The 17,765-nt window shown below is 41.1% G+C and overlaps 1 protein-coding gene across 2 annotated transcripts in view; it reads right to left on the reverse strand.

The window, feature by feature from the left end:
* Positions 1-17,765, reverse strand: part of LOC144071766 (septin-7-like) — a 65,444-nt gene that overhangs the window by 45,908 nt on the left and 1,771 nt on the right. The window contains exon 2 of one of the 2 annotated variants that reach the window (XM_077597161.1): positions 11,107-11,203. In XM_077597161.1, coding sequence (XP_077453287.1) covers positions 11,107-11,203 — 97 coding nt within the window. Of the gene's footprint in view, positions 1-11,106; positions 11,207-17,765 lie in introns of both variants that reach the window. The other variant, XM_077597160.1, reaches the window with a different exon arrangement.

Genomic DNA, 17,765 nt, shown 5'->3' on the forward strand with positions numbered 1-17,765 from the left:
GAGGAAATGGGAGTACCCGGAGGAAACCCAAGCAGGCCCGGGGAGAACATGCAAACTCCACACAGGTGGACGTGACCTGGATTTGAACCCAGGACCCCAGAGCTGTGAGACAGACGCGCTAACCACTCGCTCCACCGGGCCGCACCACCTCTATTGTGTATTTTTGTCAGATTTTCACTTTGGTTTACAATGTTTTACCAAAAATAACACCCAAACATTGCTTAAATAGGTGAAATTCGTCAGCCTTTCTATTGACATTGACCGTCACTTTTCCATACTTATTCCTAAAAGGCATACTCCTGCTTCTGTATATATTATACAGACGCTCCCCTACTTACAAACATTCGAGTTACGAACAACGGAACATACGAACATGTCTGCAAATTGCGTTTATGTCGAAAAATGTTCGTAAGTTCGATTTTGTATTGCGCGCCTTTTTCCGAGTAGTGCTTCTTTCCGCCGCTAATACCGACGCCTGGCGCTGTGAGAGCTCAGCTCACCCAGCATCTACCTTCTTCTGCCCACTTCGTTGCATGGCGGAAGTGCGTGAACGTATCTCCAGTGCGCAAAGAACCCTTTTCATTTTTTTCATTAAATATCTTGTGCATCCATTATTCAATATGGTTGGTGAAAAGCGAAAGGCTTCTATTGAGGGAGGTGCAAGGAAGAGGCAAGCCATTTCATTTGAAATGAGTGGCAATAATAACGAACCTTGATGCGCGTGAGAAAGTGGTGATCGTTGCACGTGCCCCCCTGGCCTGGTTTTAATGTCTGAAAAGCTCCAGTATTTGTATTTAATCATGAAATGCTGCTAGGAAGTGGATTTTACCCCATTTTTATGCATTAATTTATTGATTATTTTTTATGTGTCGCAGCTGTAGCTGCAGTAGAGGTTTTATAGCCATACAAAATTTTTGAGGGTTGGATTGATACGTTGAAGGCGCTACCAGAAAATGCACCGCCCGCCACTGCTATATTTAGATATTAATACATTAGTCTTTTCATATGGTTATCTATAACCCTTATAAAGCGTAATTTATGAGTGTGTCAGTGTGTGTGTGTGTGTGTGTGTGTATGTTAAGATTCTCTCGCTGCATTTGTCCAAACCGTGCAACGTAGGGAGTTGAATTTTTTTTTTATGGTGGCCAGAAACGGCTGTCGGATCCTAGTAGACGAGTGACTGAATTTATTCACCTTCACTAAGTGTGTAAACTCAACTTTTGTTAGTTAAAGCTGAAGCAGAGTTGATGTATGAATCGTTGTTTTTACATGATGTGCCCTAAACGCACCACGTGGCTGATTGGTCGTAACGTGGGACGCCTTTCCACGTCATTTACGAACGTCATTTTTGGAAGAATTTCCGACAGTGAGTTTCCCGGTGCTCCCGAAACACTTTTTATCCCTGTCGTTACGGGAAAGCTCGGCGAGACACGATGCTGCTGGCTGCGCTGACCCAATTTAGTTCTAAAGTACGCCTTTCTACGTCATTTATAAATGTCATTTTCGGAAGAATTTCCGCCAGCGAGTTTCTAGGTGCTTCCCGGAACACCATTTTTCTGTCGTGACGGGAGTTATAAAACATCCACCCATCCATAAATCATGCTTTATCTATTCTTTAAGCGTGATTTATGGATGGATCGGTGTGTCTGTGCACCAGGAAACCACACTGGAGTGCTTTCCGCTTTAAGTTAGTTACATGAACTACGCAACAGCACCACTATTGTGCGAGCTTTTATTTCCGTCATATTTTCACTTTGTTTAACTATGTTTTACCAAAAATAACACCCAAAAATTGCTTAAATAGGTAAAATTTGTCAGCTTTTCTTTTGAAATTGACCATCCATCAGTTTTCCTTACTTTTTCCTAAAAGGCGTACTCCTGCTTCTTTATACATTGTACATTCCTTTTTGCATACTTTAAATGCATTTGCACTGTCATTTTCACCAATTATGCCAAAAAAGAGGAGTTCTAATTTCGTATCAAGTTGGGAAAGGCGTAAACAATTGAAGCGCACTAAGATGGCCGCACAATCGTCTGCATTCCAAAGTGGTGGTGAGGCTTCCACCTCGGCGGGGCCTCATGATTCTGCATCTATATCATGGTTACATAGCCCCGACCATGCTCAGATGCCCATTACTGAGAGTGTGGACTTAGAAGTGGCAATATCAGCTGTGGGGCCCGCATGCGTGTAACTGAAATTTTCCTTTCTCATCAAACCCATTTTTCAAAAGAGATTTTTTTTTAATAGCGCAACAATTGTCTTTTGGTTCTAAAGAGGCAGGTTGGACCGGCGAAGCCGGGCCCCCTGCCTGATAAATACAGACGCTCCCCTACTTACGAATATTCGAGTTACGAACAACGGTACATACGAACATGTCTGCAAATTGCGTTTATGTCGAACAATGTTCGTAAGTTTGATTTTGTATTGCGCGCCTTTTTCCAAGTAGTGCTTCTTTCCGCCGCCAATACCGACGCCTGGCGCTGTGACAGCTCAGCTCACCTAGCATCCACCTTCCTCTGCCCAGTTCGTTGCAAGGCGGAAGTGCGTGAACGTATCGCCAGTGCGCAAAGAACCTTTTTCATTTGTGTCATTAAATATCTCGTGCATCCATTATTGAATATGGTTGGTGAAAAGTGAAAGGCTTCTATTGAGGGAGGTGCAAGGAAGAGGCAAGCCATTTCAGTTGAAATGAGTGGCAATAATAACGAAGCTTGATGCGCGTTGCACGGGAATACAACTTGAATCGTTCGACCGTCTGTACCATTTATAAACATAAAGATCGAGCAGCAGGACCCAAATATTGAACGTTGCACAAAGTTTGCAAATCAATTGAATGATGCCATACAGTGCTACCGCATCATTTATGATGAAAAAAAGAAAACTGCAATCGTCATTAGATAGCTTCTTTCGGCCAGTTTCTAGTAAATCTCTCTCTCTCTCTCTCTAATGTATGTATATAGTACTGTATGTATTCTCTCCATTTTATTAAATGTTTTTTTTCAGTACAAACCAATGTGTGTTACTTATACAAGCCTTAAACATACAAATGCACTTATATAAACCTTCAATACAGACGGTCCCCTACTTACGAACATACGACTTACGAACAACGGTACATACGAACATGTCTGCAAATTGCGTTTATGTCAAAAAGTTTGTAAGTTCGATTTTGTATTGTGCGCCTTTTTCCGAGTAGTGCTTCTTTCCACCGCTAATACCGACGCCTGGCGCTGTGAGCGCTCAGCTCACCCAGCATCCACCTTCCTCTGCCCAGTTCGTTGCAGTGCGTAAGTTGCGTAAGTGCGTGACGTATCTCCAGTGCGCAAAGAACCTTTTTCATTTTTATCATGAAATATCTCGTGCAGCCATTATTCAATATGGTTGGTGAAAAGTGAAAGGCTTCTAGTGAGGGAGGTGCAAGGAAGAGGCAAGCCATTTCATTTGAAACCAGTGGCAATAATAACGAAGCTTGATGCGCGTGAGAGTGGTGAGCGTTGCACGGGCATACAACTTGAATCGTTCGACCGTCAGTACCATTTCTAAACAGAAAGATCGAGCAGCAGGACCCAACTATTGAACGTTGCACAAAGTTTGCATATCAATTTAATGATACCATACAGTGCTACCGCATCATTTATGATGAAAAAAAGAAAACTGTGCAATCGTCGTTAGATCGCTTCTTTCGGCCAGTTTCTAATACATAAATCTCTCTCTCTTTCTATACAGTACTGTACATATTCTCTCCATTTTAATAAATGTTTTTTTTAGTACAAACCAATGCGTGTTACTTATACAAGCCTTAAACATACAAATGCACTTATATAAACCTTCAATATACTTATATAGGCCTTAAACATAAATTATAATACAAAATATAGCACTGAATCAACTTACAAACAAATTCAACTTATGAACAATCGCTCGGAACCTAACTCGATCGTAAGTAGGGGAGCGTCTGTATACTTATATAGGCCTAAAACATAAATTATAATACAAAATATAGCACTGAGCAACTTACGAACAAATTCAACTATGAACAATCGCTCGGAACCTAACTCGTTCGTAAGTAGGGGAGCGTCTGTACATTCCTTTTTTGCATACTTTACATACGTTTCCACCGTCACTTTTCAGCTCTTCTCGTATTGGCGAGCAAGCTCCGCCACGTGTACACCATTCTGCACTGACTAACGGGGAAAAAACACTGAAAAAATGCAACGCTCTGCCCAGTGCTCGTAGAGACATTTACACGAGGGAGTTGAGAGACAGTGCCAATGATGTTCTCATCGCATCTCTCGCATAGGCTGTATGCTCCTATCTCAAGGTAAATATTTAATCGAAATTTTACTCCCATCTCAAATTGCTCGTATGTCGGGGCACTCGTATGTCAAGGTATTACTGTATCGTGTCACAGGCCCGCATACGTGCCCACTCGCAGCATTTCACCACAACAAAAACAGTTTCTTCCCAATAGTCATCACCATAATCAACTCGAGTTTTGCAGTGATGAACTGATCCAGACGCAATTATGAACTGTCACTTCACTATAAAATGTCATAACACTGCCAGTTGCATAAGAATAAGTAATGTCCTCAGACATTTAATTCAGTCTTAGCATTGAAAATTTTATTTTGCACTAAAAACACCAATGCTACATCTATCATGTGCTTCTAAACACTTTTGTACCTCATTTCATTTTTATTGTCTATATTCTTTATATAATTGTTTTATGCCTACTCAGTATTATATGTGCACTTTAAGGTGAAGCTTTACATCTCATTGTAGTTGTTTAATGAGATTTAAGGCATTCAACACACTATTTGTCGCGTTGCTTAGCCTTGAGAAAGTAGGAGATTTTCGCATTGTCGCGCTAGTTCTATAGAAAATCAATTGAATGTGAGCGGAATGTGAGAAGAAAAATAGCAGAAAAAAATGGAGCAGCAATAAAGCTAGCTCACCGTTCATTTTTCAGTCTACTTCTGTACCAACCCTTTAAGGAAGCCACCTTAGGAAGTTTGGCTTCCTTCAATTCACTCTCATGTAGAGAATGGTTTACCCACTAACCTTTCTAACACTCCCTCTTAGTCTGTAGTGCGTTTGCTGTACCATCATTGCCTCAGCTTAAGTTGTAAAAACGGTGTGTTACACTTCTTTCAACAAGAGCTTGCCTCTGTAACATAATAACATTAGCCACTCACTAGTTAGTCAAGATGTGATTTTGGAACTGGTTATTGTATTTCATTGGTTTTGTACTAATTTAGTAGACTTAAGAGTGAGTGGGTTGCCAGTTGTTAATCACACACCAGTCAAATGGGCGATCTGCTTGTGACCCCACTCAAGAGGGGGAGCCAGCCTGGAATGGTGCTCCATCTGACATTCTGGGTGAGCCCTAGTGTCTAGTTTAGCTGTTAGCGCAATCGACTACAGTACGTGCATTTGCCAAATCAATGCACATACATATAGGCAAGAGAGGAGGCAATTTTAGATGAAAAATAAAAGAGAATGGTGTCTCTGCAGACATCGTCATTCTTGCATCATGCCGTCTTTCAGTTAGGTTCCCATGACAGCTACCAAAACAACCTCCTACCTGTGGTGTTTATGCCTTGTATCCCAGTTGTTTCTTATTGTAAAATGTATTTTTTGGTTTATTTTACCAATATCATTGAACTTCCTGATTATTTTGTGCTTTGTGGCCCCCAAAATGTGAAATAAAAATCATTTTCTTTTAAAACCTGGTTTCTGATTCACTGAAAAAAATTATCACAATTGCTACCATCTTTTTTCTTTTCCTCATTGCCCCAGTTATTTGGCATTTCAGCTCATTAACTGAATCAATAAGGTTTTTTAGAGTGTGATGGACTTACAAAAATCATTATTTTTCCTGGGGGTTGATTTTGATTGAAACAGTAGCACCAGTCACTTTTACATTAATGCACTGGGGGGGAAAATCACTTATTTTAGACGCATGTCAATGTAGATTTTAAAATGTACCCCATTTAAAAATTTTAACATCACAGAACCACTGTTTATATTTGAAAGAGGTTTTGTTGTGAAAATAAATAACTTGTGGGTAAAGGCATCACTAAAACTTAAATTACTACAACATAGTAGAGTGGTACCTCTACCACTTAAATTACTACAACATAGTAAAGTGGTACCCTAATTCGAGATACGAGTAAAATTTCGCGCAAATATTTATCTTGAGATACGAGACAAATTCTGATATACGAGCATACAACGGACGCGAGATGCTGCTCATAAGAACATCATGGGCACTGTCTCTCTCCCCGCAACTCCCTCTTTTTAATGTCTCTGCGAGCACTGCGTGGAGCGTTGCATTTTTTCAGTGTTTTTTTCCCCGTTAGTCAGTGCGAATGTCGTATATACTACTTCTCGTTGGCAAGTGGTCGTGCGTTATCCTATTGTGAGGACATTTGTGTGCATCATTTTGGGAATATTTTGAAGGGAATACAAACTCAAACAACCCTCGATATTGACTTAAAGTCAGTGTGGAGGCAGGGCAAAAAGAGGCAATCCGGGAGAAGAAAGGTATCAAAATGTCAAACAAAATTAGAAGTTTAGTGTTAGGTTCGTTTAAACTTATTTTTGAGTGTCTGCATCGTAATCCAAGTTCATTTAAATTGGTTTATGTTATGTTACGATAGCGTTAACATGCAAAAAGTCCCCCCCCCTCTCTCTCTGTCCGTCTCTCTCTCCCCCCTTCGAAATCCGTATAGTTTTAGTACTATTAAACACATTTTAGTCATATTAAACCACTAGTTATGTATTGCTTTGTTAATAGATGGCGAATTAGAACAAATAAAACATGTTTTCCAATCCAATATCCTGTTTTTGTGTGTTTTTTTCAGAGGGTTGGAACGAATTAAGCTCGTATCTCGAGGTACCACTGTACTTGAGCTTTCCCACAATATGCAATTGTTTTTGTTTCGTGATATTGAGAACATTGTGTTAGCGAACTGTTGCATACCTAATAAGTATTCAAAGAGAAAAGTGTCTTGCATCAACTGTCAGAAACAGAACAAAAACATACCAGTGGACAACATAGGGGTTCCATTGCATTCCTGAAATTCCCAGTTTTGCGGTCTCGCAGCCTGAGGCTGCAGCTGGCCCCCTTTAAACTTTAATTCTAGGGCATACTAAGTAGTTCTCTGAACAAACATCCTCTATTTCAAACTGTACACACATTTGTATATACAATGTATAATCATATTTAATTGTATGCAGGTATGTTACAGTGTGAATCAAAGGTGAAACAAGCGACTGTCCACCAGTCTGTTAGAAAAGAAAATTCTCTTGTTTTGAATAATAATCTCGCTTCAACCCTAGCTTTGGCTCCTAAAGTCTGATGTCACATACTTTACTCGAAATTTGAACACAGAGTGAGTGTCTTGTCTGCCTTCTTCTGAGATTTAGACTGCATGAGAATATGCATGTGCTGGGTCAAGGCAGCCACGTGTATTTTAAAATAGCAGAATGGGAAATGAGAAAAGAGTGGAAGAGACTTCCCTGAAGCACATGAGCAAGCATGAACAAGCATGAGCCAATCAACATAAAGACGTAGGGACTCATTTTTGTTGCGCTTTAGGCTATAGAAGGTGCACAGAGTCAATCAACACTATTGTCATATTTTAGTCACTTAACATCACGTTGATGAATTTGAAATAAGTCTGGGCAATAAGACAATAACAGCACGTACCGCTTATCCTCACAAGGGTCGTCGGGGCTGCTGGACCATATCGCAGCCAACTATAGGCACCAGATGGGGACACCCTCAATTGGCGAGGAGCCAATTGCAGGGCACAAGGACAAAGACAACCAATCACGCTCACACTCATACCTATGGGGCAATTTAGAGTGCTCAAACAGTCAACTACACATGTTTCTGGGATATGGGAAGAAACTAGTACCCGAAAGCTCGAGGTGAACATGCGCCCCTGGATCGAAGACTCGACCTCAGAACTGAGTGACCGACGCTGGTCCTCAGGGATGCCCAACGGTAATTATCATTATATAATTTTTGTAAAAAGAAACAACAACATTCAATAAAAGTTGATAAATTTAAACTGAAATTAAACCACAGGAATTGAACGTGGGCGCTGATGTGATGTAAACGTTAAGTTCCCGACCAACGTTCAGGAGACGAAGAAGATAGAAAGGAACAACCAATCATTTCAAACGGGGTACTCGGATGATTCGCCTAAAGACGTTTCGCCGACGGACGTTTGACAGACGGACAGGTCGCCGAATGGACGTTCCACCGAATGGAGGTTTCGCTGTAACGGGATTCGTGCGCTCGCCCCGCCCCCGGATCGTGTGTGTACAAGTTTTTCAACCTCGGCCCGCGGGCCATATACGGGCCGTTAGTATTTTTAATCCGGCCCGCCGAGTAGGTAAATCATATCCCTACGGTCATCGGAGGGGTTTCTCCCCGGGAACAGTGCTTCGTGGGCGGATTTTAATGACATGCTGAGTTTCATTATCGAGCTCCATATATTTCCCGAGTTTGAGCACTTTAAAAATCGGCGGGGTTACCCCCGAGCCTATCCGAGAATAGTGCACCGTGAGCGGACTGGGTTGGACGACGCCCCGCTGAATTTCTGCAGCTCCAGAAAAATTCAAATTTGAGCAAATTCGGGAATAAGCACTCTTGGGCGGGCAGATGTAGCAGAACCGAGCCGTGAAATGACAGCAATCGGGTCAAATCCATCTTAAAACAGCATTTAATGATTAAATACAAATACTGGAGCTCTTTGGACATTAGAACCCAGCCCAGGGAAGTGAATTTCTCGGTAAAATGTTGCGATGATGTCGCGATAAGGCAAAAAAACGTCTATATACGTCCATTCGCCATCGGCTCAAAATGCTCTCAAATTCGGTAAAATCCAGCCGAAAACAGCGTTTAATGATTAAATACAAACACTAGGATTTGTATTTGCGACATCAAATGTCGGATAGGCACTGGGGAAAACACCGTTGATGTGAGTGGTGTTCATACTTTGAAAAAAAATCTGGAGCTCGAGACTTCAGCGGGGCTTCAGCAACCCATATCTGCCCATGTGTCACTATCCTCGGATAGGCCATGGGGAAAACACTGTTGATGTGTGTGGTGCTCACACTTAGAAAAATTTATGGAGCTCAGGATTTCAGCGGGGCATCAGCCAACCCAATCCGCTCGTGTCACTATCCTTGGATACGCTCGGGAAAAAACCCTGCCGATGTGTGTGGTGCTCACGCTTAGAAAAAAATTATGGTGCTCAGGATTTCAGCGGGGCATGTGTCACCCCTGTCCGCCCACAGAGCACTGTGCTCGGTGAAAAAACCCTCCAATGTGTGTGGGGCTCAAATTTGAAAAATTTCTGGAGCTGCAGAAATTCAGCGGGGCGTCGTCCAACCCAGTCCGCTCACGGTGCACTATTCTCGGATAGGCTCGGGGGTAACCCCCGCCGATTTTTAAAGTGCTCAAACTCGGGAAATATATGGAGCTCGATAATGAAACTCAGCATGTGTCATTAAAATCCGCCCACGAAGCACTATTCCCGGGGAGAAACCCCTCCGATGACCGTAGGGATATGATTTACCTACTCGGCGGGCCGGATTAAAAATCCTAACGGGCCGTATATGGCCCGTGGGCCGAGGTTGAAAAACTTGTACACACACGATCCGGGGGCGGGGGGAGCGCGCGAATCCCGTTTCGGCGAAACCTCCGTTCGGTGGAACGTCCATTCGGCGACCTGTCCATCTATCAAACGTCCGTCGGCGAAACGTCTTTAGGCGAATCATCCTGTCACGTTCAAACGGATAGCAGTTGAGCCGCACACAGAGCATGGAAGCGAAAGGACTGTAACATAGCCAAAATGAAGTTGAGAGGCAGGACAACAAACACTGCTTGGCCACTAAATGATCCGAGTGAAATCCCCGTCGTGTACAGTGGTAACTCGAGATACGAACTTAATGCGTTCCAGGACTGAGCTCGTATGTCGATTTACTCGTAACTCGAACGCACCAATAAGAGCCTCGCGTTGGCACAACCCTGTGATCGTGACACGACCTCAAGGTCCGCTATATCGACCAATGGTAACCTTGGGTTGGCCCATCAGTTTAAATCCATCTCTAGCGCTGCTTTAGTCATACATTTTCTTTAGACTCTCTTGCGCGTGCTACATATACCCATTGATTAGGAACAGAGTAACAATTTTTTTAGCGGCCTGGCAGCTTGAGTGGTTAGCACGTCAGCCTCACAGCTCAGGGGCCCTGGGTTCAAAACATGTCCGGTCCACCTGTGTCAAGTTTCCGCATATTCTCCTGCGTGGGTTTTTTTCCGGGTACGCTGGTTTCCTCCCACATTCCAAAGACATGGATGATAGGCTGATTGGACACTCTAAATCACCCCTAGTTATGAGTGTGAGAGTGAATGGATGTCGGTCTCCTCGTGCCCTGTGATTGGCTGGCCACCGATTCAGGGTGCCCCCCCGTCTCTGGCCCGAAGTCAGCTGGGATAGGCTCCAGCACCCCCCATGAACCTAGTAAGGATAAAGCGGTTCCGAAAATGAATGAATGAATAGATACTTATTGTACTTTAAAAGTGTTGAAATGACAAAAAGTACACGCATTTAATTTTACTTTTAAATTCTGGGTATGGCTCTCAAGGAATTACATTTAAAAATATGAATTGTTCTTGCCTCTCTTGGTCCAAAGTTTTCCTAACCCCTGCTATATTGTAATATTACAAGATTTGAGTTGTTTTGTTGCTTATTTTTAATATAACGTAATGCAAAATTGTTTGGTTTCATGGGCTTCAACTTTTGAGGTAAAGTCTGTGTAATCTTGGGGGGAGAAGAAGTCATAAAATAACGAGAATAAAGTTGTTACATTCCTCATTTCTACATGAACCTGAAATTGTTCGGGTCCGCGGACTTCAACTTTTGGCGACGCAAGGTTGTTGTGAAAAATGAGATATTGAAATACTTTTTCTTTCTTTAAATTCCTGTTGATAAAACTTTGATGAGAATGACTTTGTTGTAAATATAGGTGACAGTTTGAAAGTAGAAGACTCAACAACAAAACATACAAAGAAGAACATTTCTTACCTACAACCATTAATGTAAACTCAAAGCCTCTTTTAACAGACTTCCGATACACCTGGTTGGGAAGATTAGCAAACCCCACGTAGCCCTCCAGGTTCCTCTGCTATACATAAAAACACAAAAAACATTGATTTTAACACATTGATTTTTGTTTGAACAACATCATGCATAATATGTCAAATAAATCCCCTTTTTTTCTGTTAATGTAAATAAATGTCTCCTCCAAAACAAGGAATGTAATGCTGATGCAAGAAAAGTAAAAAATATCCTGTTCCAAAATTTGCAATTAGAATTGCTGTGCAATACAGGCAAAGTGCTTCTTTGAAGTGCATCTGGCATTGCAAAGAAGTTTAGTGAAGACAGTCTGGGAGAAAACTAACTAAAAATATATATATTGACACATGTCCATTCAGAAGAGTAAAGTTAGGGCACCTGTAAGTATTTGAATTACAGTAATCCCTCGCAATCGAAAAAACCGCAAAGTAGGATCACCCCTATTATTACTACAATATTACATGTTTTCGCACCTATACAAATATACAAGTATCGTATTTTCACAACGATTGCACTTGTAGGACACCAGATTGGTGAAAAGGTGTCCTCTTTATGGGTTGGAATGAAAACCCGCACCCACTGCGGCCCTTTGTGGAATTGTTTGACCACCCTTGTGCTAGCCACTAGCGTATGTTATGCTAACCGCAAGCGTATGTTATGCTAACCGCAGGCGTATGTTATGCTATCTGCTAGCGTATGTTAGGCTTGGCACTAGCATGTTTTTTTAAAGACAGCATGAGCAAAACTAAGTTTGATAATGCTTTATCGAGGTCAAAGGTACACTCTGACATAACGAGTTTGACGTTTAACATGCTAGGCTCCACTGTCAGTCAGAGTTGTGTATTCTGGGAACTTGATTCCAGCTTTGGCGAAAGCTCGAACAGTACTGGCCGACACTTGAGCCCAGTCATCCACAATCCATTGTAACTCACGACATGCATCACTCCCAAGCCTTTGATTCTCCTCGCTGTTATATCGGCATTGACAATTCATACCAAATCGTCATGTAACTCGTGCGACGCTGCCTGCCCGAACTACAATGTTGGCCATCCGTTAGCGATCCGTTAGCAAAGCTGTTAAATTGTGTTAGCTGTTAAATTGTGTTCGATCCAAAGCTTCAGTCCAATTTCCAAGCGTTCAAACCCGCATTGTGTTGTCATTCATGCCTGGCATTTCTTGTGTATAGCTCTGATATGCTGTTTCTTTAAGTATCGAGTGTTTTTGCGGGTTAAAAGCACTGCACGCACACGGAAGTCAAATGCCTTGCCGCTTCCCTGGGATGTTTTGAATGGAATTGAATTTTACCGTAATGCTTGGAATGCACGGGGAGACTATTTTTAGGGTGAACGTCAGCTGGGTTGATCGCAATAAGTAGCGTGCCGGCAAGAAATAAAACCAGTCACTCAAGCGGTCAGGGCCATACAAAAATTGAGTTTAGTGCACAGACAAAATGCACCGACCGATTGGGCGCATCGACCATTTTAGAGAAAATTTTAGACTTAAGTGTATGCAGTCTATAGGTGTAAAACTACGGTACACTAGTACAATTAGCAAGAAGTGTATTTATTGATTACAGTTATAAGCATATGAAAAGACTAATGTATTAATATCTAAATATACTCCATATACAGTATAGAACAAAATTCTAAATACTTTAAATACCGTACTCACAGTGAAAATAATTCCTCCACTTGATATAAATGCAGAAAAACAGGGGGGTCTCGGTCCAAGTCCTCTTGCAGTTCAGGCAGCCTCCTTTCAGCGAAGTACAGCTTCACATAAAGATGAAGCAGTTTAAGAACAAGTCCTTTGTGTGAGCTTTTGCTGATCCAGGCTTTCCTGTTGCTCATCCAGTAGACAGGCAGCAAGTCTTTACCATTAAGCCAGCAGCATTCCCACACATGATCCTTGTCAACCTTGAAACCTGACATATTCAGTTCATCTTTGAATAAGAATGTCCAGGAAGGCATCCTCTTCCAAAAAAAGGCCAGTCTCATTCATGTTAAAAACGTGCTCCGGAAGATAACCATTCTCTTCAATTATGTAAGGGAACTCTTCATCTACGTACCGTTTTGCTGTCTCTTGATCTGGTGAGGAGGCTTCCCCATACAGCAAAACACTTTGTAAACTTTTCAAACCTTGCATGCAATAAAACCATGAGGCTCACTTGCAGCAATGGTACAAGGCTGACGACCTAAGGAGCTAAGCTATCCTAAAAGGTTTTGGTTATTGTTCTAATCATGTTGGTATCCAGAGGTATCTGGTCCCTACAGTCCACTCGCTTAGTGTCCTTGGAAAAATATATTGTTCCCGTTTTGCGAATGTTCGCTTCTTTTTTCTTTATGTAACGCACGGTAGATTCATTTATGATGCCTTAGATGACGAGGGACATTTAGGAGGTATTTTCAACACGGATTCAAAATCCAAATAATGCTCAAGTAGGCCAGACGTCGTCTTTCTGTCCGCAATACGAAATGTAATCTGAAGAAAAGACACGACGTCCTTCTCGGCTGTTTGTATTATTCAGCGCGGCATTCTTCTATGGTGAAATTTTGCTTCTTCTCCGCTCAGTGCCACTCATTTCAGCACCGAAGAAGCAGTATCCTCTCTTCCGTTTGCTAGTTTCAGCATGAATTTTTACATTTTTATGAACTTCTTTATACTCAATATAAAAAACGCAATATACTGAAGCCGCGAATGTTCAAGCTATGAAGTGGTGAAAGATCACAGTACTACCAAATTTAGCTTTGAAGTCTGACTTGAAAATATTTACTTTTTACTATAATTTTACTGGTGTCTTTGAACAAAAGTTAAATATGCAGATAATTTATTTATACAAATATAATACATGAAGACAAGAATGAAGCCTAAACACCAGATATACTATTTTCAGTGCTTCTGTAGTGATAAGTTTTAACAATAAGCCATTGTTGACATTCAACGTTCCTATAGATATTTTGTCTTTGTTCGTTGCTATGGGTTTAAATTATTTGCCATGCTGGAAGTAAGTGCTCCGACTTGCTTTGCTGAACACAGCTTAATTATCCAGAATAACGTATACATATTCTTAAACTTAATTCGGAATCAGGTGTTTTAATTAAAATTGCATGTGTTTAATGTCCAAGCTTACGTACAAGGGCTGTAAACTCAATAATTCTACACCAATAGTAGTAGGATGATCAGATCATTCGATTGCGTGTCAGGTGAGGCTGTGAAATTGCAATTGAAACTCCGGTCAATTTGATTCTTCAAAGTCAATAATTCATTTTTATTACTGTACCTATGTAAAGTGGATAGATATCTAGCTAAACTGATTACAAAAGGCATGTGTTTTATTCTTTATGTATAATTTTCAACCTTGTCTAACTATGCATGCTAAAACAAAAAAGTGAGATCTAGTGAAGCAGCCCTATGTAAGACACCACACCAACATCAAGTGACATCCATTAGGATTTTTATGGAGAGACAGAACCCTATCAAAAAACTGGTCACAATTCATTTATCAGATCGATATCCTCACAGCTAAAACAATAAACAGTAACACTATCGGATTCCATATTTGAGTGGGCCTCTAAATTCATGTGTACAGTACGTAGGAAGGAGAACAGGTCTGTATGGCACAGCATTACATAATGGTACATCTTTGATATTCTACCCCCTTTCATACACAGTTCAGATAATATAAAAAAGTGGAGAGAGATAATTTTTCCATGGCCATGGCCTATGGCTCGTGATGTTGTTTCACTTAAATGTTAATGAAAATACCCTTATAGAAATGTCAACATACTGAGGAACAGAAGTGTATTAGTATGAGGCAAAATTTTGATTTCAGCTTTTAAATTTACATTGCCTAGAAATGTGGTACACCAAAAGAAAAGCATGTAAGGGGAGATGGAAGCATAATAAAGGAGACTAGAAAGCTCAGCCATGCTATCCTTGCAAACCCTTCCCCCAGTCTATATTTTGGTGATAGTAGCTGCTGAGTTTCACTACATTAGACATCTGATATTACACACACGGATCCAGCTGGCTGGCGATGGTGAAAAAAACTACATTTTCCTCTATATATTTTCACATATTCCCCGAGTATTAAAAAGGTAAGGTAAGCCAAAGGTTGTTCTGGAATTTTATATCCTGCATATTTTCTTTAATCTTACAAAGCAAGCCAATGGATATGTGAGACGCACATGAATTATTAGATGCATCTTTCCATCAAGCTTTGATTGTAGCCCTGATTTACGATACAGTAATACCTTGACATACGAGTGCCCCAACTTATGAGCAATTTGAGATACGAGTAAAATTTCGATCAAATATTTACCTTCAGATACAAGACAGATTTTGATATACGAGCATACAGCTTACGCGAGTCTGCTTATGAGAACATCATGGGCAGTCTTTCTCCCCGCAACTCCCTTGTGTAAATGTCTCTACGAGCACTGGGCGGAGCATTGCATTTTTTCAGTGTCCCCCCCGTTAGTCAGTGCAGAAAGGTGTACGCGTGGCGGAGCGTGCTCGCCAATACGAAAGGAGTGTACAACTTCCGGTTGGCAAGTGGTCGTGCGTTAGCCCATTTGTGTGCATCATTTTCAGAATATTTCGAAGGGAAAAAAGCAAACAACCCTCGTTAGGTTCCTTTTAATAACTGCAGCTGAAAGTCAGAATAGAGCCAACCTACCAACAGAAGGTATAAAAATTTAAAACAAAATTAGAATTACCGTATTTACTCGTATATAAGCCGCCCGCGTGTATAAGCCGCACCGTGAAAATTGCCTTGAAATTTTTGAATTTTACAATTTCTCACATTATAAGCCGCCTCCTGATTCGCAATTTTCACCTCCATATTCATGGTTTTAAAAGGGAGTACAAATGTGTTACTTTGAAGGGAAAATCTTTTTTAAATAATCACCACAAGTGGTATTTCTGAGATACTGTATGAATCCAAAGCACATTATTAGGGTCAATATTATAAGGAAGTTGATATGCCTGTCTTTGTAAATGCAAAATATCAAATTATTCCATTTGAAAGAGGAAATAAGTAATAAGAAATTTTTTTCCCAAGATGGCGCCGTCATGCGGAAGCCAGTGGCAGTAGCTCTGTCCACTCTTATTTGCTTTTCGTGTTTTACAGCCAATGTTCCCTCTAATTTTTTGTTTGTCTGGGCAGAAAGACAACCTCCCTGAGCACACTGAGTACCGGTGTGAGCAACATCATCATTGCTCGCTATGGGCACACACCAGTATTACACCTGCCATAAGCAGGTGTATGTCTACTGCACATAAATGATTTAGTAATAATAAAATGTAATGATTAATATCTATGAATGGGCGGCCCGGCGAATGAGTGGTTCGCGCGTCGGCCTTAAAGCAAAAAAAGGGGGAATTTTATTTTGTGCGCTCCATATGATTTGCTGTGCGCAGAGAAGACGAGAGTAGTGCGCAATTGCGCACACACGCAGCTTAGAGGGAACATTGTTTACAGCCCTTCTATCTTTTTTTTAATTACATTTTAATATTTCTTAATACATTCCTTTTTACTTTACTTTGTAATTTATACTTTTTACTTTAATGTTTTTACAACTTTCTTTGTTCTGTTAGCCTGGCTTCTTTCTGCTACTTCTTTTTTGGAACCATTCAGCCATGCCTACGCTGTCATACACATGGGACTAGCTGTTACAATACGCAGCAGAAGGAGCAACACCTCAATTACCGCTGGAAATTCGGAGCTGGACAATAGTGCCGGGAGAAGAAGCAACACTTCTGACCAACCATTCCATCATGGGATAAGATGGAAGAGCTGTCAGCGCTTACCAGGCCGGAAGCGCAGTCGAGGAGTTCTGCTCTGCTGCTGTTTTCTTCAGCTCTAGACTACTGAGGAACTGCGAATAAGCTTGGAAGAGTGACTCTGCATATTGTCTAACTCGGTCCCAGTCTGCAGAAGTTACCCATCTTGTGGAAGACTTCCTGTGTGTGGTTCCAGTTTTTGTCCAACTTTACGTCTTTTTGAGTCTGTATCCGTTTTAGCTACCGCAACCAAGATGGCGCCGTTCAAGTGGCAGCCGGTGGTGGTAGCTCCGTCCAGTCTTGCTCGTTTTGTGTTTTTGCTGCTTTTCTGTCTTAATGATTTGATTTCGTGATTCTTAATGATCCCATTTACTTTGATTTGCTTTGTACTTTGTGCTTTTGCTTTGTTATGTCTAATCACCCTCTTGCTACTGCCACAATGAAATTTCCTGAATACGGGATGAATAAAGTTATAATAATAATAATAATCGGACATAGGCCATTATCCAATACAATCCTATCTTGAGAGAACCTGATACTTTCTAATTACAGAAATTACAATTTTCTTACCAGAAGTTTAAGATGTTGTGGCAGCCATAATGCTTCTAATGTCAAAATATCTCAATTATTTCGATGGTTCATATTACTCCAATAGTTGTCACTTTAGAACAAGAAATAAAATTAAAAAAAAATCATGGTTGAATTTTGTCTTATTTCAAAATCAAGGCTACTCGTGTCTGGTGAAAAAAATGTAGACGGCAGCGCCCCGACCTCGCTAAGATGGCTGCGCCCTGACCTCACTAATCGTTTTGTGTTTTATGCAA

This window comes from Stigmatopora argus, chromosome 3 (genome assembly GCF_051989625.1).
Source record: "Stigmatopora argus isolate UIUO_Sarg chromosome 3, RoL_Sarg_1.0, whole genome shotgun sequence".
In the NCBI taxonomy this organism is placed as follows: domain Eukaryota; kingdom Metazoa; phylum Chordata; class Actinopteri; order Syngnathiformes; family Syngnathidae; genus Stigmatopora; species Stigmatopora argus.